Consider the following 23,590-nt stretch of genomic DNA (forward strand, 5'->3'; position numbering starts at 1 on the left):
GTAATTCTCTTTCCAGGCATCCTGGGCTGCCACTCACACTCCTCAATGCAAGTTCACAGGACTCAGAGCCTTGTAATCAAAGAAGAGGCCTCGCCACCTTTCGTCCATACCAGCCTCGGGGATCGGTGGTGTATGAACTCGACGTGCCACGCTGGGTAGATGGCTCGTCTGTCCTCTGATCCTAATGTCCACTTGGAGAAAGGCCTCGATTTCTGCACTTGCGCTTCGTTTAATTTATACGTTGCACGTTCCTCTGGAGTATTGGTGGGCGCTATGTCGGCTGAAGCTCTCTGCATCTCGGGCCGGGTGCCACCAAACAAGGTCTTGCCCGACCATGGCCCAACCTTGGCCGGCGGGAAGGGTATGCAATGATTTGCATTGGGTGAATCCAACACGATAGCCGAGAAAATTTTGCAGAGTTTGGTGAGCGGGAAGAACCGGATCGTCCAGGAGAGACATGTCGAGACTGCTCTGATCTTCCACCAACATCTTTTCCAACATTGTGTGCTGAAGCTTTGCATATAGTGGAGGCGATTGTGCGTTCTGGCTCGGAATAGAATGACTTGGGGAGGCCCTCTTCAGTGATTTGCACGTGAATTCTCTTGTGTATTGTGTCGTAATCAGGCCTGGATCGAGAATATCCTTCTCTTCTTGGAATAACTCGAGATTCTGGTCTGTGGGCGCTGACAGGGCTTATTCTAGGAGTGAAAGGTGAATTTGATTCGGATGAGACAAGCTTCCCGGGGGATGTGAGGTCTAGAAGCGGACAGGTCATCGCGGGATGAAAATCGGATAAGGGTGTTGGAGAGTCTATCTTGAGGATGAACAGAATCGGGATTCTTTTAGATCCTGGAAAGTCGAGTGGAAGAAGTGTTGAAAGCGAGACCTGGTCAGTGGAGCAGTAATGGTTGCTCTCAGAAGGAATTATGACAAGGCTGCGGCAAGTCCAATACGAGACGACTTCTCTCTCCTCGCTATGAACTGGGGAGATGGAATTAATTTCCGGCCAAGACAAGTCGGCGTTACCTCTTCGATTCTAGGCTCATCTTGTTGATGTCCTCTTCGACAGAGAGTAAACCCAGCGCCCAGTGAGTTCTGGTAGAACCGGACCGATCAATCAAACTCCGGTCATGATTCACAAACTCAGATTCATGTTCAGCCTCAGCATTTGGAACCCGTCCGCTATCCCCCGCAGGGCCATCCGATCTCTTGAAGGCACCGCTCACACGGGGATCCTTACTCTTGAGATCCAAGGTACGTTCATACGGCGGACCTTTTCCGTCCCGACCCATACTTTCCCAAGCCATCTCGCAGGCGGCAGCGATAGCACCGGATGTTTGCCAACCACACCTGCGCTGAACGTCTTTGAGTTTGCTTATGGTCCAGCCTCGCTGAACGGGGTCGGTATATTGGATTCCAGCAAAGAGCAACGGAAACGTGCTCTCCATCCAAGCCCCGGCAAAACTAGGATCCAAGGCTCCGGTCTGACCATATTGCCGAGTCGAGTAAAGTCCTGCACATATCCTGCCTATGGACTGGGCATAATCTCGAGTGAGATGGGCGGTTACGCCAGCAGATACCATCGCCGCCGGAGGCATTTCAGGATGTAGACGATGTATCATGATGCGTCCAGTATAGTAAAATGCCCATATACAAGCCACTGCCGCGTTCTTGTACATCACGGCCGGTCCAAATGGTGTCGTCACCGGCGGGCCAGAGTGTGGTAGAGGCTCGAAATCGGGACCGAGTGATTTCACGAAGAGGTCAAAGGCTTTGATGATTTCAGTGTGTTCGGTAAGTGCCTGGGTGGTGTCATCCTCGAGCGTTTGAGGAGACCTTGGAGACGTCGACTTCCTCTCTTCCTGTTTGATGGAGAAGGCGGGATCATTGATACGAGTATTCATCGCCTTGAAGGCAGAATGCATCTGAGTGTCGCCGGAAGGCGGTATCATGCCGAGCATGGGAGGACCTCCCGTTGGGCCCGGACCTGGCAATCCTGGTTTGCTCTGTCGAACTCTGCCCTCATTAGCGCTAGGGGCCGGTGAAGCCTTTTGAGCGGTTTGGCCAGCAGACCTCACTGAAGCCCCAGCTTTGCCCGTATTGGGACTGGAAGGCTGCTTGGATCGTCCAGCGTCAACCCCTTTCGGCCGGCCGGGAGGTCCAGAAGGCCCAAATAGCCATTTGGGTGGTTTCCATTGCCCTCCTTGGGATGTCACAACCCGTTGTTTCCGAATGCGATCTTGGCCCCCGAATTCCGCCAGTCGCGCCATGATCAGTAGCAAATGGTCCAAAGTGGCGTAAGGATTATCAGACCTGCCAATTTGCCCTCTTGGAGGACAGTATATCCAATGTTCGAACGGCATCAGAAGCGGATCACCGCTGACCATACTCTGGAAAATGTCTTGTTTGCAATACCACCATCTCAAGTCCATTTTAGCCTTGAACTCCTCAATATCCTTTTCCGTCAGATCAGCCACCAGAGGGAAATTATGCTGAACCTGGTGGTCGTCGTCCACCGGGTATCCGGTGAGCCGAGAGACAAGGGTCGCATCAACCTCCCAATCGATATCATCCAGCAAAGGAAGAGGAATTCCGGCCACGCGAGCGTAATTTTCTTCGGTCAATGCAAATTGAGCGGTCCATTGATTGACTCTCGCCTTTGCGCCCTGTCGCATACGTCTGGCGGTCCGAGTCGTTGCTGCAAAATCGTGTTCCAGCACCAACTTGGTGGCGCCGGACAAATGCAGATTCCATCGCGAATGATCGCCATTCACCACTTCGTAGAAGCCAAGAACCAGAACCGTTGCTAACGTCGCGATCTCATGCCGCCGTTTTGGGAGACCGAGAAGTTTTCCCACTCGACGAACGGCGTAAGTAAAATGCTTCACAGCCGGGTCTTCCGAGGTATTGTGTAGTTTTGCCAGGTGCAATGCTCCCAAGGCCAATATCGCGTGAGCGAGGGCCGGGTGCGACAGAGCCAATGCCGGAATGGTAAAATTCCACAGAGTCCGAGCCGGCGCCGATATAGGGCTAAAATGATGTCTCTCGAAGATGGATATACAATGACTCGTGATTTCGACAAAGTGACAGAATATATGCTCATTTCTCTCATCTCGTAAAGGCGACAATGTCATCGCCGGTCGAAAGGTGGTGACGGTCTGGTACTGGGACCGGCGTGAAGCATGAGGTCTTGCAGTTCGCCAACCCCGCTGACCCGATCGATCGAGGATTTCTGTGAGGTTGTTTGCCGCATCTTGAAATGAGAGATCCTGTTCTTGTTCATCCATTTCCACGTCGAAGGGATCGTCTGAGTCTTCGTAGTCATCGTCGACGGTCAGCGGGTCAGGAATGGGGCCCGCGGCGATGGACACATTTTCTTCTATCGGGAACTTAGCACCAAGAATGAACGGATTGGACAACCATTATATTCGACTACATACCGTCTATGGCTTCATTTAAAATACCATAAGGTTGCGAAATCGATGCCTGAGGGTAAGATTGTACAAAATTTAGCTCTTGTGAAAATCTGTGTTCACCTGGAAATGCCGGGAGTGGTGGTTGACTTGGTGTTGGAATGGCACTTGCACCGGTATGTCCCGGTTGGCGCAGCAATTGTGGATCAAGAGGTAAAGAAGAATTTGAAGAAGCTCCGGTCGGATCATGCGTCATAGGAAATCCTGGTACACCTGTTCCTGTGGGATCAACCATGCCCGGATACGGCTGACCCCGAGGATACTGAGTATTCTGCCACCCATATGTGCCTCCCGCATGTGGAACAGTTGTATAAGATGGGTCGTTCGGAAGAGCGAAAGGAAAAGCATGGTAACTGGCACCAAAAGGTAATTGTTGGTAAGGCGATGGGATTGCGGGATCGAAACCCGGGTACGTTTCCAAGTATTGCTGCTCCTGTTGTAGACGTAAATTGAAGAAGCCGCCAGATCCTCCCCCTTCATCTTGAATCGATAGAATGCGTTCTCTCGAGTCATGAATTGTGGGAGGAGGTCCGTGGGTCTGTTGCTTGTACACCAGAGGCTGAACATAGCCGGCGCATTCCCGCTTTGATTTGATACAATTTTTGCACACCTTGGAGGTCAGCATAGTTGAGCGGTGCCGAAAAAAGAATACTTACTGGCTTTTCTTCTCCACACTTGATTCGTCTTTTCCGACATGCTGGGGTAAAAGTCAGGATCAAATGCCACCCGACCACAATATATCTTCGGAACGAAAAGTCCAGAACGAGAACTCACTTAAACAGCCAGTCTTGGTACGTCTTTTAGTGGCCTGTTTCTGTGCGGCGTCGGTTGTCGCCGCCTCTTCGGGCTTACTGCTAGATCCTTTCCCGTCGACTGGGTCTTCATCTTCAGAGGTGGGAGACATTGACCACTAGCTCCAAAGCATCGAGACTTTCATCGATTGTCGAGTGTCCAGGGGGTCATTGGGCTGAGGGTTGTCAGATTTGCCCGTCACATATCATGAACTTGGACGGGAGCCGAACCTCAACGGGTACCGAGAAGAAATAAGTTTGATCTGGGGGTGACAATTCCGAGATAACAGTGACATTCGCCCGTGGAGAAGTATTTCCTTGTCGAAACGATTGGCGCGCCTGCTGTAGATATGGGTGCCGTTGTGCACAATGCCTGAACAGTGCATGGGACAACCCCCCATTTGCTTAAACTGAATCCAATCGCGACCGAATGAGAGGGGAGTGAGGCAAGCCGGGCTGGAAGGTCATTCCCGAACTTTAGAGTCTGCCGAGAGCCGATGGATAAGAGATTGTGACACTCTTTGCAGCCGCACATGCAGAGTGATGGGGAGGAGTTGATGATTGGCTGGTTCGTTATGGAAGACGGCCAGGCCCGCCAGGTCACACAATAGATAATAGGAGCCCTGCAGTAATGGCAGCATCGGATTATGATTCCAACGCGATGGCGGAGTTCAATGGGGTTAAAGCATGCAGAGCAATGTTCGGGACCTCAGAGCAAAGAACAGGCAGGGGGGTGAAGTGGAGGCTGCCAAAAGGAAATCCTATTGTGCGGGACGGTTCGAGGATAAACAAAAAAGGCAGGAGGCTGACATTTCACTCCTGAAGCTATGAAACTTTGCCCGTGGCGGAATATCCAAGATCGTCGTGGGTGTTACGCGCTTGCCCATTCTGGTGTGAGGTTGGTTGAAAAAACCAACGTGTGACTAATTTTCGAAGGCGGGCAAGTCGGATCATCTCCAGCTTTTCGTAGCTAGGCTGAATGGAAGCTTGCCACCTAAAAAGTGTGCTATATGAAAAGGGGGATTTTCTGTCATGCATGTACCAGAAAAAAAAGGCCGGTCCAAGACATGACGGCCCGCCCCACGTCAAAGGTTACAATATCTCGGATCCCGGGTTCCAAAGAGCAATCCGGAATCGTCCATGTCAATCGGTGAAAGTCGTCAATCTGTGGGGTGGCCATCATCGAGGGGGGCTAGACACAATATTGGGTATACGAGTCGGGGCAATCCAAGCCCCGTCATAAACGTGGTCATGCATTAGGCGCTTGTAGTTAAAATCTAGTCCCCGAATTATTGGGTAGGTGTTGAACCATTGCATTTTGAGGTCCTGGTTCGGACTTAACCCTTGGAAACATATACTTTCCGATGCAAGTCGACGGTGTGACCAACTCTAGACCAGAATGGGGGACATCGGAAGGGGAAGGGGGTAGCTGACTGGTGATTGGGATCATGTTTCGGTCGGAACAATAATTGATCCAGGGATTCCAGTTTTCACCCCTCGTCGGGCGCCATGTATTGTCTCGATGAGGTTAGTCTTTCGCTGCACGATCCGTATGGCTACCAGTCAACGCATCCTGGTTGGCATGGCGGCATGCGGTCATATTGTGTAAAAGCTTGAGGCGAACCATGTCTGGTGTTCCAAGAGCCGGACGACGGCCGAGCATGTCGAGGAGGTCCTGCGGAAGAGTCGACGACAAGACCAGCCCGGGGAAGCAAGAAGGAGGTAGGGGGAAGCTAACGTCCAGGCCTTGGTGCTAAATGCAACAAACCCCCAGGCACGTCTGCGCCCTGCCCGCAGCGTACCACAACAAAACGGCATACATATACCACTAATACCTCAATAGTACATTTATTTGTACCGTCCCTCGCTGTGCAGTAGTACAGGGTATTTCTAGCCTTACTGCATTCTCCTATCCACCATGTATTCTGAGCTTCGGGGACCACTATGCCGGTGACAAGCAAAGAACAGCCGCTAGTGGACGCCAAACCTGCCCGGGAACCGCCCACTGGGTTTCCATTTTTCTCCGCCCCGACCCCTCGAGAAAAAAAAAAAAAAAAAGCAAACTAAACCGTATTGTCCTGGGATGCCCTGTACTCTCGGGCCAGGCTTGTACACACCCAGTTTCTGCACCTCGATTTTCGAACTATCTGAAACCTGCATGACCACCAGGAAAAACTTATGCCTTTGTCGTAGCTGATGTAATCGCCGTTGCCTCTCGTGGCACGATATGTTTGCTGTTCCCGGTTGGGCCGTCTCATCAGCCTCGGTGGCGCTGGAAAAGCCCACCCAGCGCACACAAACCCCATCCTCTCCGAGGAATTCCACACATCCGTCGAAAAAGAGAAAGAATACGCGCACCCATGGCGATCAGGCCTCCAAGGTTTCTGGTAATGAGCTCGAGAGATTGTGGAACCTGCGCAACGAGTCCAAAACCAACCGGCCGACGCATTCCATCGAGTACAAGCAGGAGCAGGACAATGGCCGGTCAAGGTTTCAGAAGAGCAAGGCCAGCATACTGAACACGGTTGAAGAAGGATCTACCGAAAGAGGGGGACACAGGAGAGGGAAGACGAGCAAGGACAAAAAGGGCCAGCCAATCTCCACCCAGAGTGAGCGCAAATGGGAGCAAGTTTGCCATGGCAAAAGCTCCTCTCTGGCCGCCTCGTCGAAGAATATCCTGGAAAACCTCCCAGCAACGCCGCCAGCCACGAAGTTGACACCACTGCAAGAGAAAATGCGCAGGAAACTTAGCTCTGCACGATTTCGCCATCTCAACGAGACGCTGTACACGACCTCATCTTCTGCTGCGATGGAGCTCTTCACTGCCTCTCCGGACCTCTTCGCCGAATATCATGCCGGTTTCTCGCAACAAATCAAAGACGCCTGGCCACAGAACCCCGTCGACCAGTACATCTCGACCATCAAAACCCGAGGACACCAGATTCGCAGTCATGCCAAAAGGCCTGGGAACACCGACGATGCGCGATTTGAACCCCTCCCGCGCCGGAAGACAGGAAGCTGTACAATTGCCGATCTGGGCTGCGGCGATGCACCCCTCGCACGAGGCTGCCAGTCGCAGATCAAGAACCTGAAATTGAAATTCCACAATTTCGACCTCCACGCGGTAAATAGCCACGTCACCAAAGCAGACATCTCCAACCTACCCCTCCGCGATGGCGAAGCCGACATCGCCGTCTTTTGCCTGAGTCTTATGGGCACGAACTGGGTGTCTTTCGTCGAGGAGGCATGGCGGATCCTCCGTGGCGATGGAAAAGGCGAAGTCTGGGTCGCCGAGGTCAAATCTCGCTTTGGTCGCGTGAAAAGGGGACCAGAACACGTGGTGGAAAACAGCGTGGGCAAGAGACGAAAGAAGAAACCAACCCGAGGCCCGACTCTTGATGACCAACTCGCTGAAGGGGAACATTTCGTCGAGGACAACGAGACCGTGTCCGGAGCAGACGAGACAGACATCTCGGCTTTTGTCAACGTTCTCTCGCGCCGTGGCCTGGTGCTGCGCGAAAAGTCGGTTGACCAGAGCAACAAGATGTTCGTGAGTATGGTGTTCGTAAAATCCGGCGTGCCAACGGCAGGAAAACATCAGGGATTGAAGTGGAATGGATATGAGTATCAGAAAATCCACGGTGGGAAGATGCGATTCGTCAATGGGATATCCAATGGCAAGGGGAGTCGAGGTGGCGAGCATGACGAGCCCTCGCCTGAAGAGGAGGCAAAGGTCTTGAAACCTTGTGTATACAAGACCCGTTGACCCCATGAAAAGATTTGACATGACATGAACAATGATAATGAATTGCTCAAGCGTTCATCCCCGGTCCAAACCATGGCAGGTAGTGCCAACGGTAGGTCTCTGACATGATGACCCGGTTTCTTTTCCTGTTTACCTCGGCTCACTCCTCTTCATCTCGTGCATTTTGGTACGCTCACATGCTGAGCAGACAATTGTTCCCATATCCCGATGAGACCTCCAGCGGAAACAAGGTATCACGGTCCATACAATCCCGTTTCCTGAGTCTCGGTCTGATCCGATTACCTGGTCTTGCCTTGCTTTCCAATCCTTCTGGTTCTCTTATCCCAAACACCACAGCTCCAATTTCACAACATTTGTTCCTTTCCGGGCATGACATTGAGTATGCTGGACCAGTGCTAAGGCATTTCTTGGAAGACTTCACATGTTCAGTCATGTTCCTGTACAGAACACCCAAAGTTCCGTACCGCACACTGCTGTGTTTTCCTAAAACCGGAGATCCAGATCTCTGGGTTTGTTCCTTTGCGAGCCGTCGAGTCAAGCACAATATTACCGTATGATCGGGGCAAAAGGCCAGGCTCGATTTCGGCTCCATGCCGGCAGTGAGTCGTACAGCAGTATGTCTCTCAAATGAACAGATCATCCCGTTTCTGCACCTCAGCATTGGTCAACCGTCCACAAAGACTGAGTAATGAGACGGTCTCGGTAGTGGCAAACCAGTTGAGAGCATCAATCAAGATCTTTAGGTGCCGATTGAAGTGCTCTTCATACTTCCTGATCGACTCCTCTATCCTCTTCATCCGTGCCGGATCTGTCGGTCCAGGTGGAGATACTTTTCCTGCGGTCCTCTCCGATGGGTTTGGGATACTCGTGTCTGCCTCATAGATGGTCTTTGTCGTATGCTCAACATAAGAGGCGAACATGCCACAGCCCGTCATGAGCTTGGCATGCAAGCGGAGTAGTTTCGCCTGGGTCAGTCCCAGGTCCTTCATGCACGAGTCCAACATGTCCACATGATCTTGCATTAATTCATCCACTGTTGGCTTCGTTTTAGGGTTCAAGCCTAGTTTGGTCTCGTCCGTCTCATCATCGCGTTCTGCATCATCAACCTTGACCATTAGTTTTTGCCAGTTTGGCTCAATGACTTCCGCCGTGGCGAAGAACAGCATCTGTTGCACAAAGACGAGCATCCGGGAACGCAAGGTCCACACTCGACGTTTCCACAGTTCAAATCTCTTGTCAGAAGATTTGTGAATCCATGCCTTCTCTTTGGTGTGTATCGACCAACATCCCACGAGCTGAGTTTCCAGGTGGCGGAGGGCTAGGGTATATCGAAAAATGAGTTGATATCTCATGACGGTCTTTCGACTGATGATGAGAGACAACGGGAACGGAACTGTGTAGTCGAGCTCCAAAGCTTCAAATCCAATGATCTCTTTCTCCTCTTCGTCCTTCTTTTCTCTCTTATTTTTCTCCGGCGCGGGCGCCTGCACCGTGGCCGGTGTCTTGTGCTGATCAATCATGGATTCTGGATTATCCTGGTCGACACCTTGCACATTGACCACCTTGATCAACCATTGAGTCAATCCCACCGAATTCATCTTCACTTTCACATCTTCTTTGAATGGATCGGCAACAGCAATGCTGCCGGGTTGATGTAGCACGAGATCGAGCAAAGATTGAAGCTTGCCGACATTCACATCCCTGTACTTTTTTCGAAGCTCCGAATCACTCAGCTCGAGAAAGTAGAGGAAAAACTCGGCTCGATCCAGGAAGAAGTAGTGTTTCATTGATCGGAGCCGACTTCGGAGGGAATTTTTCGTCAACAGGAGATGAAGGAGCTCCTTGTTTGCAAAAGAATAGGCGTTGTTGACATTGTCGAGGAACCGTGGGTCGTCGAAAGTGGCCGGGGTGTCGACAATTTTGCTGCCGATGTTGACTCCACCGCACTCACGGACGACATTGAGGTACTTCCCAGCCAGCAGGACTTTGTCTCGCACCGATTCGAGTTGCGGCGGCACTTCCTTTTCTCGAATATAATAGCGCTTTTCCCAGTATTCATCGGTGTAGTCTTCGTCGAGACGCTCGCGCTTAATACTGGCCCTCTCGCCGATCAAGAACTCCGAATGTGGATCGTCAATGCCGCCACGATGAAGCCACTCATTGAGCATGACCATATATGGCCGGCTCGACTCCCGCAGCAGCATTTCGAGGATCCCCCTGGCGGCAGGGTCCCCAGAGAATGTCGACAGTCGATTCGTCAACAAGCCAAGGACGTTGCCGCCGATGCATCTCTTCTTGCGGAGACTGCCCGGCAGCAGATCACCGCCTTCCTTCAGGCGCTCAATAATATTGTCGGCATCCAAGTCGTCAATGGAGTCGTCAATATCTTCTTCCAGAAGCGAGTTCTTCTTCAACAGCTCTTGAGCCAGGGAGTATATCTGTGCGAGACATTGTGCGGTTGGGATGACGGCAATGTGCATTTGATGTAAAGTGAAATTTGGGTCGTGCAGGACTTTCATCTCCAATTGAGCGGTCAGAATCAGATAATCTTTGAGGAGTTTGCGAATGGCTGCACAGAGAGCATGATTGACGGAACCAAATCCCTCCCTGCTCTGGACCTCAATGAAAGTCTCGATGGCACAGTGATGGGTAGCCATGGTGAGCATCGAACTGGTCATATCTTTCAAGCTGGGATCAAGACCTGGTCGCGGTTCGAAAGATGGCCCCATCAGCCGTTCCTTTTCTTCAGCAGGATCGTAATTGTCATGGAATCGGATATATTGCCCTTCAAATCCCATGAAGACATATAACAAATCGTCCAGGATGGCGCGTTCCTGTTCTTGCATGGTCATAGACTCCAGAGACAGAGGGTCAAGATCGGATGGAGCATGGCGTGATAAAGGCGGAGCAGTCACTCTTGTGGCCAGGGGTGCAGAAGAATGGGGAATCAGAGTCACCGAGGGAGCCCATGGACCTAAAGAGAACATGAGCAACAAAGCACCAGTCTGAGCGGTTCAGAACGCACCAACGTCTCCCTTGGGAAGATGCTTCGTCACAGGACTAACGGTGCTTCGCCGGTGACTGTTATCGCCCATCCGGCTCTCAGCACTCGGCTTGTCTTTTTTGGGACTCCTCCTGCTGAGAACAGTTTCGGTCGTCGTGACCGTAGTTTTTTCCCTCCGACGATCAAGTCCGCTGAACCGATTCTCGTTTTTGGACGGCTTATGCACTCCATCGGCCGCGTCGCTATAGCCATCGGGTAGTATTGGCGAGCCGCTGTCACGCGCTGAGGGTCGTTCATATTCCCGGGCTCTGGTGGAGTCGACGCGAGAAGGAGCATCCGAGAGGCGTGCACTACGACGGTCTGTCGCCGAAGCACTTCTGTAATGGAGGGACGTCATACCTCCAGGCTTGCATCATCCTTGAGCCTAGAGTAGACTCCGACGGACGCATCGATCTACTAAGTCATACGCGCGTCTACCGCGGCCGTGAAATGGCATTGCATTAGACAGCGCATGATCCACCGTATATCACGTGCTAGTCTGATGACGAGCTTTTTTGTCCTTCTTTTTGGGAGGTACTGGAGTGCCTCATGTCCTTTCTTCCTGCTCTCTAATCTTGACTGACGTCGTCGACATAGGCATTGCGAGGAACTTGATATTTCTGTACACTGCGGATGGGAAAGGTAGAAAGGTCTTGGCAAGTTTTATTCCGATTCCCTTGGCAGTTTTGCGCGCTCCTAATTGCGGCGGACTGCGCAAGTGAGCTTTGCCTGCTCGCAAACCAAACTGCCAGCTTTTCGCGAGTTACAGGACCAGCACTTCTTTGAATTGGTTTTCCCTCCTTGCGTCAAATCCTAAAAGATAAATCTGTTACAACGCTGCTCCATAATCCTTCACAATGTTCATTGCCCGGTCGGAATATGGTGAGTTTGACTTGTGCCTCCGTGCTCCTGCAGTACTGATTCCAAAGATAAACAGATCGGGGGATCAAGTGAGTGGCCGTGTTTCAAATTGGGGATTGCGGGCTTATTGGCGACAGTACTTTCTCCCCGGAAGGTCGTCTTTTTCAAGTCGAATACTCCTTGGAAGCCATCAAGCTTGGTTCAACGGCGATTGGTGTAGGATGAATTTTCCCGCGTCGTGTTAGAAAGCAGCTCATCTTCTCAGGTTGCCACGTCTCATGGCGTTCTCCTCGGTGTCGAAAAACGCGTCACATCTCCTTTACTGGTTTCCTCGAGCATTGAAAAGATTGTCGAGATTGACAGACACATTGGTTGTGCCATGTCCGGTCTGCAAGCAGATGCACGGAGTATGATCGACCACGCTCGAATCGAGTCCCAAAACCATGCCTTCCATTACAACGAGAAACTTGGGGTGGAGAGCTGTACACAGGCCATTTGCGATCTGGCACTCAGATTTGGTGAGGGTGTCCAGGGAGAAGAGTCAGTAATGAGTCGGCCCTTTGGTGTCGCCTTATTGTTAGCCGGCTGGGACGAAGATAATGGTCCACAACTGTAAGTCTCCATCAAGGGGGAGAATTCAGACCACTAATGAAGACAGGTACCATGCTGAGCCCTCTGGTACATTCTACCGCTACGATGCGAAAGCTATTGGCTCTGGCAGCGAAGGAGCACAAGCGGAACTACAATCCGAATACCACAGATCATTAACGTTGGAAGAGGCCGAGACCCTGGTGCTAAAAACACTCAAGCAAGTCATGGAGGAGAAATTGGATGCAAAGAATGTACAGTTAGCCAGCGTCACGCGCGAGAACGGATTCCGAATCTACAGCGACGAAGAAATGAGCACCGTGGTTGCAAGACTCGAAGGCGACTAGATTGCCGGCTCAGACGGCATCGTAGCTTAGTCATCACGTTACGAGCATAGTCCGGAGTCAGGCGTGGTAAAGGAATTACTCTTCACCGGGCTGTTGTCAAGGCTCGCAGATCAAAATGGATTTTTTTTTTTTTTTTTTTTTGTACATCATTTCTAAATCTTGTTCTTTTTCTGCAAATGATGGCTCTATGCTTTGCTGATGAGAAGGAGGATCACGGTGAAGGTGGCAGCCAACCATGAGATATGAATTGATTTATGTTTTCACCAAAACGGTAGCATTCCGGACCAGGAATCGACTCTACTCAGTCGGACGCTCAGCTTGAGGGGTGATGCGCGCAATGTGTCGGCGCTGGCCATCGGACCAGTCAATGAGTGCAGAATGTGCTGTGCTATATTAGCGAGATACGACATTAAAGGTTTTCCGGTGTGCCTACCCGTGACACGGTTATCCCAGACGACAACAGTACCCGGCTTCCATTTTACTCGGCACTGGAGATCCTGGCTCAAGGCAATATGATCGTACAAAAACTTGAGAAGGTAATCGCTTTCCTCCTGCTTGAAACCGACAATATATCTTGTAAATTGCGGGTTCACGTACAACGCCTTCTCGCCCGTGGCCGGATGAGTTCTCACCACTGGGTGGATGGACCTACTTGCAATTAGTCGCTCTGCCAAACCACTACCGCCAACGAATGCCTGGACTTACGAGACCGGGTTTCGCCTGATCGTGCTGCCCTTATTAGCAGCGCTGGTGGCTTGTTCGTATCCCGAATGAACCGCTCGGAGCCCTGTCAGACGCTCGCGGAAAGCTGGGGACAGTCTTTCGTAGGCCTTTGCCTGGTTGACGAAGAGAGTATCACCACCGGCGTCAGGTACATCGAGGGCGTACAGGAAAGTGGTCCCGGGAGGTTGATTCTCATAAGTCACATCGCTGTGCCAGGCAATCGAATTGGTGCGGTTGTTCAAAAACTCCCGGAAAGATTCATCTTCGGCGCCGCGGTGAACCAGGTGGACTTCCGGAAATCCTTCGGGTGCTCCGCTGAAATACATTAATACCATGCAGCGGTAGAACTCTTGCCACGACTTGCCTGGTAGGGTGGATGTGCAGTCGGCCAAAGTATCGACCAAAGTCCAAGGCTTTCCGAATTGGAAGGGAAGCAAAATCCTGGTCTCTAAATGCAACCACCTTTTTCTGTGCTACCAACAGAGCCAATTCATCCTTCCCCTTATCGTCCAACTGAGAGAGCTGAACACCGGTGACTTCGGCACCAATGGACGCTGTAATATTCTCGACTCGGCTGCCGGGCTTCAAAAGATTCGGAAAGAAAGGGTCGGCATCTTTGCCGTGCTCATAATGCTCAAATGGTTCAAGAGGAGGGTATCTGTACGCCAGACGTCTGTTAGCGACGCGGACCAAGCCGGGCCAATGTTTTTATACGTCAAGGCCAATTTGTTGCTGGTGGGACTCACTTGACTCCCTTCTCGTTATCCCACACCGGCAGGTAACTATCAACGAATTAACAGAGATCCGCAGTGGAATTTGCCCTACGCGTACTGAGGAAATGATGCTGCTGCGAACCTGTCGGTTCCATTCAACTCTTTCTCCCTCGAAAGGCTGACCGTGGCCACATCCTTGTACGATCCCACCGAGGCCTTTGGCGGCTCTTGGACGGACGAAAACGCATTCGATGAAGCTGCTGCCATCGTGAACTGATGCTTGCAAAGTTTCTTTTAGCGAAGGTCAGTCTTTTCAGGGAAGACCAGTCCATCTTTTATATCCGACGCCACGTGGATTCATCACTTGAAATACTGTGCCGAATATCCACGGCGAACCCACCGCATCAAGTTCTATCAACCACATCAACCCGCAGGATCATGACTCGCGGAAAGCAGTACCTTGATGAGGAAATGGATTATCCGAGTCGTTGGTCGTGCTGGTGGTCATTGGGCGGTGGAGGCATCGCACGCCTTCTCGCTCGATATTGCGTGATTGCGCTGAAGATGGCAGGTACACAACGTACACAGCAAAAGTTTCCACGCCGACATCTCACTCTGGATCCCTTCCTAATTGCTCTACATGCATGTGATAAGCATTCCTACCAATGACAGCCGAATTTGCCATCCGATATGCTTTGGAGAACGACGACAAGGTGGTACCTCGCCAGCATTAGGATTTGTTTGAGCCGGTCGGTTCCCTGTGAAACGCCTCCCGACGACCAAGATCCGCAAGGACTCCTATCTAATGCCATACCATCATTGGATAATTCCTCTCCGACTGGGTTTGTGAGATGGGTAACGGTCCACCGGACGTTCAGCGTATGCTTGTCCGTTTTCACGCAATGTAACTCGGTATATCAGTGCCAGAGGGAAAAAGTACGTCATCTTGGTGAAAATCCGAGCAAGATGGGACTTCCAAGAAAAAGCCAAAAGTCTGTGCAGGCAGTATAAGACGGAACGCACTGGTACACCAAGAAAATGCTTCGATACGAGCAAGCATTGTGGCTGGGTGTGTTGTTGGTTTGATATCCTGCCCAGAACAGCCATTGCGCCATTTCACTCGATAATGTCCTCACGAGAGTTAGAACTAGAACTCAAAAAGGAGCAGGAACCTCCAATCACTACTGTTGTCGAAGACGGTTTCAGTTCTGGCAGCAGTTCTCTTGCCGAAGACAAGACCTTTATTCGGGTCGCTGGAGAGGAATCATATATTCCCATCGACAAGTATGAAGGGCGACATCGCTGGGATCCCCAATTCGAGTGGGATCCGGCCGAGGAGAAAAAGATTGTGCGAAAAATCGATATGAGAATTTGTACCTGGGTCTGCCTCGCCTTTTTCGCCTTGCAGTTGGACCGGGCAAACATCGTGCAAGCCTTGACGGACAACATGCTCGACGACCTCCGCCTTAACACAAATGACTACAACTACGGACAAACCATCTTCTATTTGTGTTTTCTCTCTGCGGAACTGCCTTCGCAGTTGATATCGAAAAAGCTGGGACCTGATCGATGGATTCCCATCCAAATGATCTGCTGGAGTCTCGTGGCAAGCTTCCAGGCCTTTCTCAGTGGGAGATCTTCCTTCTATGCCTGTCGAGCATTGCTGGGCTTGATTGAGGGCGGCGTAAGTTTTCCCATATATCATCTGATAGACCATCTGGATATCCGATGGCTGATTGACGTCCGCGCCAGTTCATTCCCGACACGATCCTCTACCTATCCTATTGGTACAAAGGCAGAGAACTCCCGGCTCGACTCGCGTGGTTCTGGACATCATACCAAGCAACTAGCATCGTCGGTGCGTTTCTGGCGGCCGCTATCCTCACCATGCGTGGTGTGAATGGGATGGCTGGATGGCGCTGGCTGTTCGCCATTGAAGGCACCCTGACCGGCCTCATCGGGATCGCCACGTACTTCTACATGCCCCCTTCGCCGTGCCAGACGGCCTCTCGATTCCGTGGCAAGGACGGCTGGTTCGGCGAACGCGAAGAGAAGATCATGGTCAATCGCATCCTCCGCGACGACCCGTCCAAAGGCGATATGCACAACCGACAAGCCGTGACACCCAAGCTCCTTTACTACGCCCTGTTGGACTGGGAGATGTGGCCCATCTACATGATCGGCCTCTCCTTCCTGATCCCCAATTACCCCGTGACACAATACTTGTCTCTGATCCTCAAGCAGTCCTTTGGCCGTTTCGAAGTCAACATGCTCACGATCCCATCCTATGTGCTTTTCATCATCAACCTGCTTTTCTGGACCTGGGTGTCCGAGAAAACCAACCAGCGCTTCCTCACCGGCCTCGTCAGCCAGATCTGGGCTATGCCTCTCCTTATTGCCTCGGAGTTCCTGCCCGGCGACGCATCGCGATGGGTCAAGTACGCTCTAGCGACTTTGCTCGTGGGCACACCATATGTGCATGCTATCCATGTCGCTATCACAAGTCGAAATGCCGGTTCTGTTCGCACTCGCACCGTTGCGTCGGCGCTGTACAACATGTTTGTCCAAGCGAGTAATATTATCGGCTCCAATGTGAGACACCAAAGAAACAATGCCCTCTTTTTGTATCACATCCCGTTGCTGTTGCTAATGTGACCCCTTATACAGATCTTCAGAAACGACGATAAACCTCTCTACCGACGCGGGTACAGGGTACTCATCGCCATCTGCGCTTATAACATGGTCCTTTTCCTCTTTGCCAAATGGTTCTACGTGTGGAGAAACAAGTGAGTCTTGCTCCTTTTCTTCGTAGCCTTCGCCTTTTTCCTTGTACACGCTTCTCATTCATCGCGCTTGGGTTGATCTATTTCTATTTGGGGCAAGAATGGGGTAGACTTGCTGATTCATATTAATTAGTGTTCGAGAGCGAAAGTGGAATTCGATGACCGAAGCAGAGCGACGAGAGTACCTGGCTTCGACGAAGGATAAGGGAAATAAGATGTTGACATTCCGATTCGCGCATTAGAGGGCTGTTCCCCCTTTCTTCTTGAATGTGCTACAAGCGCCGGCCGGGATGCATATCATCAACGCTTAGGGAGAGATATTTGACTTCGGCCCGGTATAAAGAATAGATGGATTGTCTACTTTTTGGTGCTCACACTTGGCAACCACCAAGGGTCCGGACCCCTGAATCCCGGAGGGCATCATTCTACCATCAGAATCCCTGTTCTGGTTAAGATATACATGAACAAGAAAGCCAGCGTGAACTCCCAAATGCAATGCTCAACTGTCGAGTTCCAGGTTCAGCAAGCCTTGCGAGCCCAGATCAAGTAGTCGCGGCACCCGATTGTGTATTTTTGGTCAGGCCCAATTCCTCGTAAAATGCGTCGCTCTTGGGTTCTCTGCCCAAGAATTCGATCAGCGTCTGCATTTCATCCTGGCTGCCGCCTCGTTCGAGGACCGTGTGCCGGTACCGCCGTCCTTCCTTAGGATCCATGGGGTTCTTCTTGAATACCGTGTAGAACATATCTGTCGAGTAGACCTGGGAACTCAGGTAGCCGTAGTAGCCTGCCAACAAATTGAAATGGTCAGCTTCGAGCCAGTGTAGGGGGGGGGTTAGAATCAACGAATTATGGCAGGAGACACGAAGACTTACCGGCATCATAACCACCCATTAAATGACCAAAGGTGGCTTGACCGTTACCCCAGGCATTGCCTTCCCCAAACACTTCTGGCCCATCGATCTTGCTGATGTCTTTTCTTAGGGAGTTATATATTTCGGAGATGTTCATCTTTTCCAGGGTTTCGTGATCCTCGGGCTCGTGGATCGTCATGTCAAAGATTCCAAAGTGTAGTTGTCGGAGATTGTAGAGTGCGCCGTTCAGGTGCTTGGTCTTGATCAATTTCTGGATGAGTTTGTCGGGGATACGTTCCTCTGGCGTTGCCGCGGAAGATCCCGCTGTTTCTCTCCACGAATCGTAATAATCGGATGACAATGTCGAGTAGTGTCTACTCAGCGACTTCAGCTGAGATGGTGTCCAACACCAGTTCTCCAACATTTGACTCGGTGCCTCTACAAAGTCTCTCACAGTGCTAGTGCCATGGAAGCGTGAATAAGTTGTTCGGGAGACCAGGTCGTGGATTCCGTGACCGAGTTCATGGAAGAGCGTTGTGACTTCGTCATGTTTTAGTAGACTAGGCTTCTTTGCCGTTGGTTTGGAAAAGTTGCAGACGAGGGCCGTCGCCGGATATCTCCTCGTGCCGTTTTCTTGGATGAAGCCGGGTTGAAGGTTGAAGTTGGCAGCGTGGCCGTATTTGCCGGTACGGGGAAACAAATCGAGATACAAATAACCCACGAAGCCGCCGCCTTCGCCTTCATCGTCCCAGACACTAAAGACCTGCACCTCTTCATGCCAGACAATGTCCCCACCTTTACCGGAAGAAGAAACCGCGGCACGGTCGGCGCCCACGATCTCAACGAAAGACAACCCAAATAGCTGCTCAAAGATCTCGAACATACTTTTGATGGTGGTTTGCAAAGGGAACCATTCCGAGATCAACTGTTGGTCGAGTTGGTAATCCTTTTCCTCCATCATCCGGTCGTAAAAGCGGTGATCCCAGAGATAATATCGGCCATCAAACGTCTCCCCTCGAGATTCCAAGTCTTCCTTTTTCAATGCCTTCAGTGTTTCAATCTCATCCAAGCCGCCTTGGCTCAATCTACGTCGTAAGTCGCCCAGGAAATCGTCCACGGTCTTCGTGGTCTTGGCCATCTTGTCCTCAATCCTGAAAGCAGCATGATTGGGATACCCTAGCAGGCGGGCGGCTTCATCTCGAAGAAGGACGGCTTCGCGAAATAGTGGCACATTCTGGTTGCACTTGTTTTCGTTGGTAATAAAGACTTTCTGTCGGGTCGCGCTATTGGTGGCGTATTTGAGAGTTGGGAAGAGGTCCGGATATTTGAAAGTAAGCCAGTATTTGTCGCCTTCCTTCTTGAGCAGGGACACCACATCGGCGGGGACTCCATTGAGCTCGTCGGCGGTAAACCACAAGCCGCCCTTCTCTTCATTCAGGTTCTTGGAGAAGGCAATACCCAGTTGGCTGAGTCGCTTCTTGATTTCCTTGAAACGATCTCGCTTCGGTCCCGCGGGGATATTCAGGCCGTTTCGTACAAAGCTTCTGTATTCCTTTTCGAGCAGCCTTTGAGATTCAGGGTCAAGTTTGTCTCCTCGCTTAAGCACAGCATCCACGAGCTTGAATACATCTTCTCGCATAGCCGCCTCAATGCTAAATTCATCCATCATCTTTTCAGCTTCCGTCGAGGCGTCTCGCAGTGCCCGGTTGGTAGAAACCGATTGGTAGAAACTGAGAATATGTGCCTTTAGTGTCGATTGATTTTCATCGTGGGCCATAGGAAGGAGGACATTCTGAAAGGTGGCATCCTTCTCTGAGATGGTCGCCACAATATTATCGGTGATTTTCGCGGACTTTGCCAACATCTTCTTGGTTTCTTCCAACACCGACTCCGGCGTGGCTGTGAAACTGGGAGGCGCCTGCGGAGGCCTGCGAAACTTTGCAGACGTCATGGCGGAAGTGGCAACAGGTCTGGCAGAGCCGGTAGAGGCTGATCTGAGGGGCGCGAACTGGTTCAAAAGCGAATCCAGCCGGAAAGGAGCGCGAAAGGGAGCCAGGATGACGAGGCACACGATGGGAAAGAGGGCAGCGAAGGAGAGGAGGACAAGGAGGTTCTTTGGTCGAGCCAGGATGACTGATGAGGAGGCTTATATCAGGACATGAAGCAGAATACTGGTGCAATCAGGCGGTAAGTACTAGATGATGGTTATCTAGCCAACAGATGTGGTAGGAAAGGAAAGAAGAGCAAACAGATGGTAGAATATAACGAGGTTTCCAAGATGCGACACGAGACGAGACTCAGTCAGCAAGGACTTCGGCCAATATGCGATCAGACCAGGATTGAAGTGAGGCGCAGCAATGCGTTTGAGAACCTGGAGTTTTTGTTTTGAAGCTGGAGTTGCGTCTCCCGCATTTCGCGGTTCGTCCAAAACCGGCTTAGGCAGAAGACCTCCTTTCTCGTCTTCGCTGTCCAACTTTTTAGTCTATTGGTACCATTCTCGCATGACTCGATCAGAGATGACGGTCAATCCAGCAAGTTCCCGGGATACGGTGTACATCATGCGGACTTGAAGCATTTCAAACCAGGCCTGCCTCATGATCATAGGTAGGGCCAGGTAATTCTAGCGGGAGTCTCTTTGATAGGAGGATGTCGTGACGTCTGCTGAGGTTTGAATATGCGATTACTCAATGTCAGATCGGGAAGATGACTATATAATGTAATATGCTGCTGCATCCATCACACGCCCAAATCTCGGATCGAATGCTCGATCAGCCCCGCGAAAAGTATCCTGGTCAACCTAAAAGCGTGGCAATGGTGGAATATCTCGACAAACTTCGGCATGGATAGAACATCTCTGAGAAGGAGACGGGAGGCGTTATTTTAATGCTGCTTCAAGCCCCTGAGACCGGCCAGCCTTGCCACAGCAGCACGTGCCTGGGGTTCTGCATGTTGTATTCCATTGGTTTTATCTACTAGTAGATCAGCTGTCGAAACATTTCTGAATTGTGGCAGCATGCCCACTGGCCGAGGGATGTGACCAGCTGGGTCACCGGTCTTTCAGACATCTGATTTCCAGCATCTGGAACTAGCGTTAATCTCGATGATCGAGTATGGACGAAAATCTCTTTCTCGTCGCGTGACCGGGTTTGGGCTTGCTTGTTACGAATCTGAGTGTCTGGCCTTTGAGCTGGCTTCCAAACTTTGGTGATGCAATATCTGATATGTCCATCTCACGCGACAGCTCGCTTGATCAGTCAGTGGTGTCAGGTAATGAGATGATGGCGTTCTTGTCGAAGGCAGAATTCGAATTGGGCCAATCCAAATGGAAGTGGTTGAATAATGTCCATATGTAGATCCCGCCATTGACAATACGCTCATAGCACGCTTATTGGCTAGCCTGGCCGCAAGGCTCTAAGCGGGCTTTGGCTATCTGAGTTTTCCCGCCCAAATCTGCGCTATCGGCGGTTAAGAATCCGAATACGAGATGTTTCATTCGACGAGAATCCCACCGAGCCCTGGATCAGGGAGAACCTAATCTACAGCATTGTTCATGATATCACTCAGGTCCTTCATAGTCGTGAACACAACCACCTATGATCCTTTCTGTGACGAGAAAGAATGGAAGACGGCAACCTGACAGACGTAATCAATCTGAAAACCGACACCCACTCGTACCATATCCGTTTCACCAGCTTCGGAAACGCCGGCAGCAAGCCTCTGATATTCATCCACGGCACGCCATGGTCGTCAAAGGTATGGGTGCCGTTGGCACGGGCATTTGCTGAGAGTTTCCATGTCTATCTCTTCGATAACCCGGGGTACGGCGAGTCGCCGGGCGGAACGCCGATATCATCTTCTGGGAAGGAGCTTGATGTGTCGTTGGCAGGCCAGGCCGAAGCATTTGCGAAGCTCGTCGAAGCGTGGAAACTTCCTGGGCCACCCCATGTCATAGCCCATGATATTGGTGGCTTGATTTCGCTTCGGGCAAATCTGTGTCATGGTGTGGAGTACGCAAGCTTGTGCCTGGTCGATGCAGTGGCGGTCACCCCATTTGGGTCGCCTTTCTTCCGGCTCGTGGCCGGCAATTCGGATGTATTCAACATGATCCCGGATGGCCTGATGGAAGGTCTGATTCGAGCATATATACAAGGGGCGGCGTTCAAGCGTCTGGGTCAGGAAGTCGAGGATATGCTCGCAGGGCCATGGTTAGCCACTGGGCTTCAGCGGAAGGCGGGATTCATCCGGCAGATGAAGCAGGCCGATAATCGACATGTAGAAGACGTGGAGCCGAGGTACCATGAAGTGGGCGAGAGGATTCCTGTGAAGATTATCTGGGGCAAGGAAGACGCTTGGATTCCCGTCGACAGAGCGGCCAAGCTTGGAAAAATGATCGGAACAGATGAGGTTGTCATCGTGGCAGGCGCGGGGCATCTGATTCATTTTGATCAGCCGGTCCGATTGGCTGTGGAGTTGTCAAGTTGGCTGGCGAGGGTTGCCTGAGCAGAAGAATGCCGATGGAAGGGGAGAGGAAAGAAGAATGCCATGTGCTTCGCGGCGAGGCAACATTTTTCATATATGAAAGACTAGTGAAAGGGCGCGCCAACGATGCATGGGTATATCACCCAAAAATTCATCACGAGTCTGATTGTACCGTTTGACTACAACACTCATCAGCGCACCACAAAGGACTTCGTTGTCAAAGACGTACGAAAGCCAGTCCATGCCCTCATTAATGCCTTTGCCGTCGATTACCGAGCATGCGACGATGCTCCAATTCCGATCTCTCAACTCACCCAGTTTGAGAGCTTCGGAAATTTCTCCCGCCCCTTGTGCGCCCGGCTGTTCACGGTCAGTTCAGTTAGCGGCCGATTTGCTGATGCTCATACTTGATCTTGCTTGTTTGCAAACACTAGGAGTGCGGCGTCTTTCAGTTCGTCTTCGTTCAACATTGATCGCAACTCGTCGGCGGCAATTTCCAAGCGCTCAATATCTGTCGAGTCAACGACGAATATCACGGCCGCTGTGTTGGCGTAGTATGATCTCCAGTATGGCCGTATGGAGGTCTGGCCACCAAGATCCCACACATCGAAATTTAGGTTGCCATACTGGACGGATCTGCGGGCCAGTTAGTCAAGTCGAGATCCATGCGCTGGAGAAGAGACGGACTCGACGTTGAATCCAATGGTTGGTATCGTCGTCACTACTTCGCCGATCTATGACGATTAGACTGGCCCTTCTAGCACCGACGATGATGACCCACTTTCAGCCTGTATAGGAGAGTAGTCTTGCCAGCATTGTCCTTGCCCAAGTTGGTCAGCAAATGATCGATCGTCCTTGGAGATGCTCTCGGCCACATACAAGACCAAGGATCAATATCCGAATGTCTTTCTTGCCCCAGATCAGGCCAGTCAATAATTTTGATATTGTGCCCCCCATAATTATTCGTCGAGTCGTTCGGCAGTGAGCAGGACAGGAAATGAAAGAGAAGAAGCGGTCACAATACCATCCCGGTTGTTTCTGGAGTCACGTTTGTACAAAGACTTTTGCGCACCAGGTTGAGGCCGAGACAGTATCGTCGGTGTACCACGTTGTTTATGGGTAGATAGACAAAGTCGGATGAATTAAAGACGGTCAAGAGGCAAAGGTAAGAC

At 51.3% G+C, this 23,590-nt stretch overlaps 9 protein-coding genes across 9 annotated transcripts; 4 read left to right on the forward strand and 5 right to left on the reverse strand.

Moving 5' to 3' along the window:
* Nucleotides 1-1,022: 1,022 nt before the first annotated feature.
* Nucleotides 1,023-4,377, reverse strand: Z518_08584 (uncharacterized protein; the record flags this gene model as incomplete). Its single annotated transcript, XM_013414324.1, has 4 exons — nucleotides 1,023-3,379; nucleotides 3,441-4,083; nucleotides 4,130-4,170; nucleotides 4,248-4,377. 4 exons carry the CDS (start codon nucleotides 4,375-4,377, stop codon nucleotides 1,023-1,025), a joined length of 3,171 nt encoding a protein of 1,056 aa, XP_013269778.1.
* A 2,114-nt stretch (nucleotides 4,378-6,491) lies between these two features.
* Nucleotides 6,492-8,030, forward strand: Z518_08585 (uncharacterized protein; the record flags this gene model as incomplete). The annotated part of the gene is made up of 1 exon (XM_013414325.1): nucleotides 6,492-8,030. One exon carries the CDS (start codon nucleotides 6,492-6,494, stop codon nucleotides 8,028-8,030), a length of 1,539 nt encoding a protein of 512 aa, XP_013269779.1.
* Nucleotides 8,031-8,653: 623 nt separating this feature from the next.
* On the reverse strand, nucleotides 8,654-11,431 carry Z518_08586 (uncharacterized protein; the record flags this gene model as incomplete). The annotated part of the gene is made up of 2 exons (XM_013414326.1): nucleotides 8,654-11,004; nucleotides 11,056-11,431. 2 exons carry the CDS (start codon nucleotides 11,429-11,431, stop codon nucleotides 8,654-8,656), a joined length of 2,727 nt encoding a protein of 908 aa, XP_013269780.1.
* Nucleotides 11,432-11,930: 499 nt separating this feature from the next.
* Nucleotides 11,931-12,869, forward strand: Z518_08587 (proteasome subunit alpha type-5; the record flags this gene model as incomplete). The annotated part of the gene is made up of 5 exons (XM_013414327.1): nucleotides 11,931-11,955; nucleotides 12,011-12,023; nucleotides 12,072-12,150; nucleotides 12,200-12,546; nucleotides 12,593-12,869. The coding sequence occupies 5 exons, from the start codon at nucleotides 11,931-11,933 to the stop codon at nucleotides 12,867-12,869; spliced, it is 741 nt and encodes a 246-aa protein (XP_013269781.1).
* Nucleotides 12,870-13,166: 297 nt separating this feature from the next.
* Z518_08588 (uncharacterized protein) lies at nucleotides 13,167-14,572 on the reverse strand (the record flags this gene model as incomplete). The annotated part of the gene is made up of 6 exons (XM_013414328.1): nucleotides 13,167-13,252; nucleotides 13,303-13,517; nucleotides 13,575-13,881; nucleotides 13,925-14,250; nucleotides 14,339-14,374; nucleotides 14,424-14,572. The coding sequence occupies 6 exons, from the start codon at nucleotides 14,570-14,572 to the stop codon at nucleotides 13,167-13,169; spliced, it is 1,119 nt and encodes a 372-aa protein (XP_013269782.1).
* An 859-nt stretch (nucleotides 14,573-15,431) lies between these two features.
* Nucleotides 15,432-17,095, forward strand: Z518_08589 (uncharacterized protein; the record flags this gene model as incomplete). Its single annotated transcript, XM_013414329.1, has 3 exons — nucleotides 15,432-15,989; nucleotides 16,058-16,897; nucleotides 16,973-17,095. 3 exons carry the CDS (start codon nucleotides 15,432-15,434, stop codon nucleotides 17,093-17,095), a joined length of 1,521 nt encoding a protein of 506 aa, XP_013269783.1.
* A 535-nt stretch (nucleotides 17,096-17,630) lies between these two features.
* Nucleotides 17,631-19,890, reverse strand: Z518_08590 (uncharacterized protein; the record flags this gene model as incomplete). The annotated part of the gene is made up of 2 exons (XM_013414330.1): nucleotides 17,631-17,872; nucleotides 17,961-19,890. 2 exons carry the CDS (start codon nucleotides 19,888-19,890, stop codon nucleotides 17,631-17,633), a joined length of 2,172 nt encoding a protein of 723 aa, XP_013269784.1.
* Nucleotides 19,891-21,557: 1,667 nt separating this feature from the next.
* Z518_08591 (uncharacterized protein) lies at nucleotides 21,558-22,439 on the forward strand (the record flags this gene model as incomplete). Its single annotated transcript, XM_013414331.1, has 1 exon — nucleotides 21,558-22,439. One exon carries the CDS (start codon nucleotides 21,558-21,560, stop codon nucleotides 22,437-22,439), a length of 882 nt encoding a protein of 293 aa, XP_013269785.1.
* A 133-nt stretch (nucleotides 22,440-22,572) lies between these two features.
* Z518_08592 (uncharacterized protein) lies at nucleotides 22,573-23,375 on the reverse strand (the record flags this gene model as incomplete). Its single annotated transcript, XM_013414332.1, has 6 exons — nucleotides 22,573-22,597; nucleotides 22,648-22,778; nucleotides 22,826-23,054; nucleotides 23,106-23,152; nucleotides 23,200-23,238; nucleotides 23,298-23,375. 6 exons carry the CDS (start codon nucleotides 23,373-23,375, stop codon nucleotides 22,573-22,575), a joined length of 549 nt encoding a protein of 182 aa, XP_013269786.1.
* Nucleotides 23,376-23,590: the final 215 nt, after the last annotated feature.

This window comes from Rhinocladiella mackenziei (genome assembly GCF_000835555.1).
Source record: "Rhinocladiella mackenziei CBS 650.93 unplaced genomic scaffold supercont1.6, whole genome shotgun sequence".
NCBI lineage: Eukaryota > Fungi > Ascomycota > Eurotiomycetes > Chaetothyriales > Herpotrichiellaceae > Rhinocladiella > Rhinocladiella mackenziei.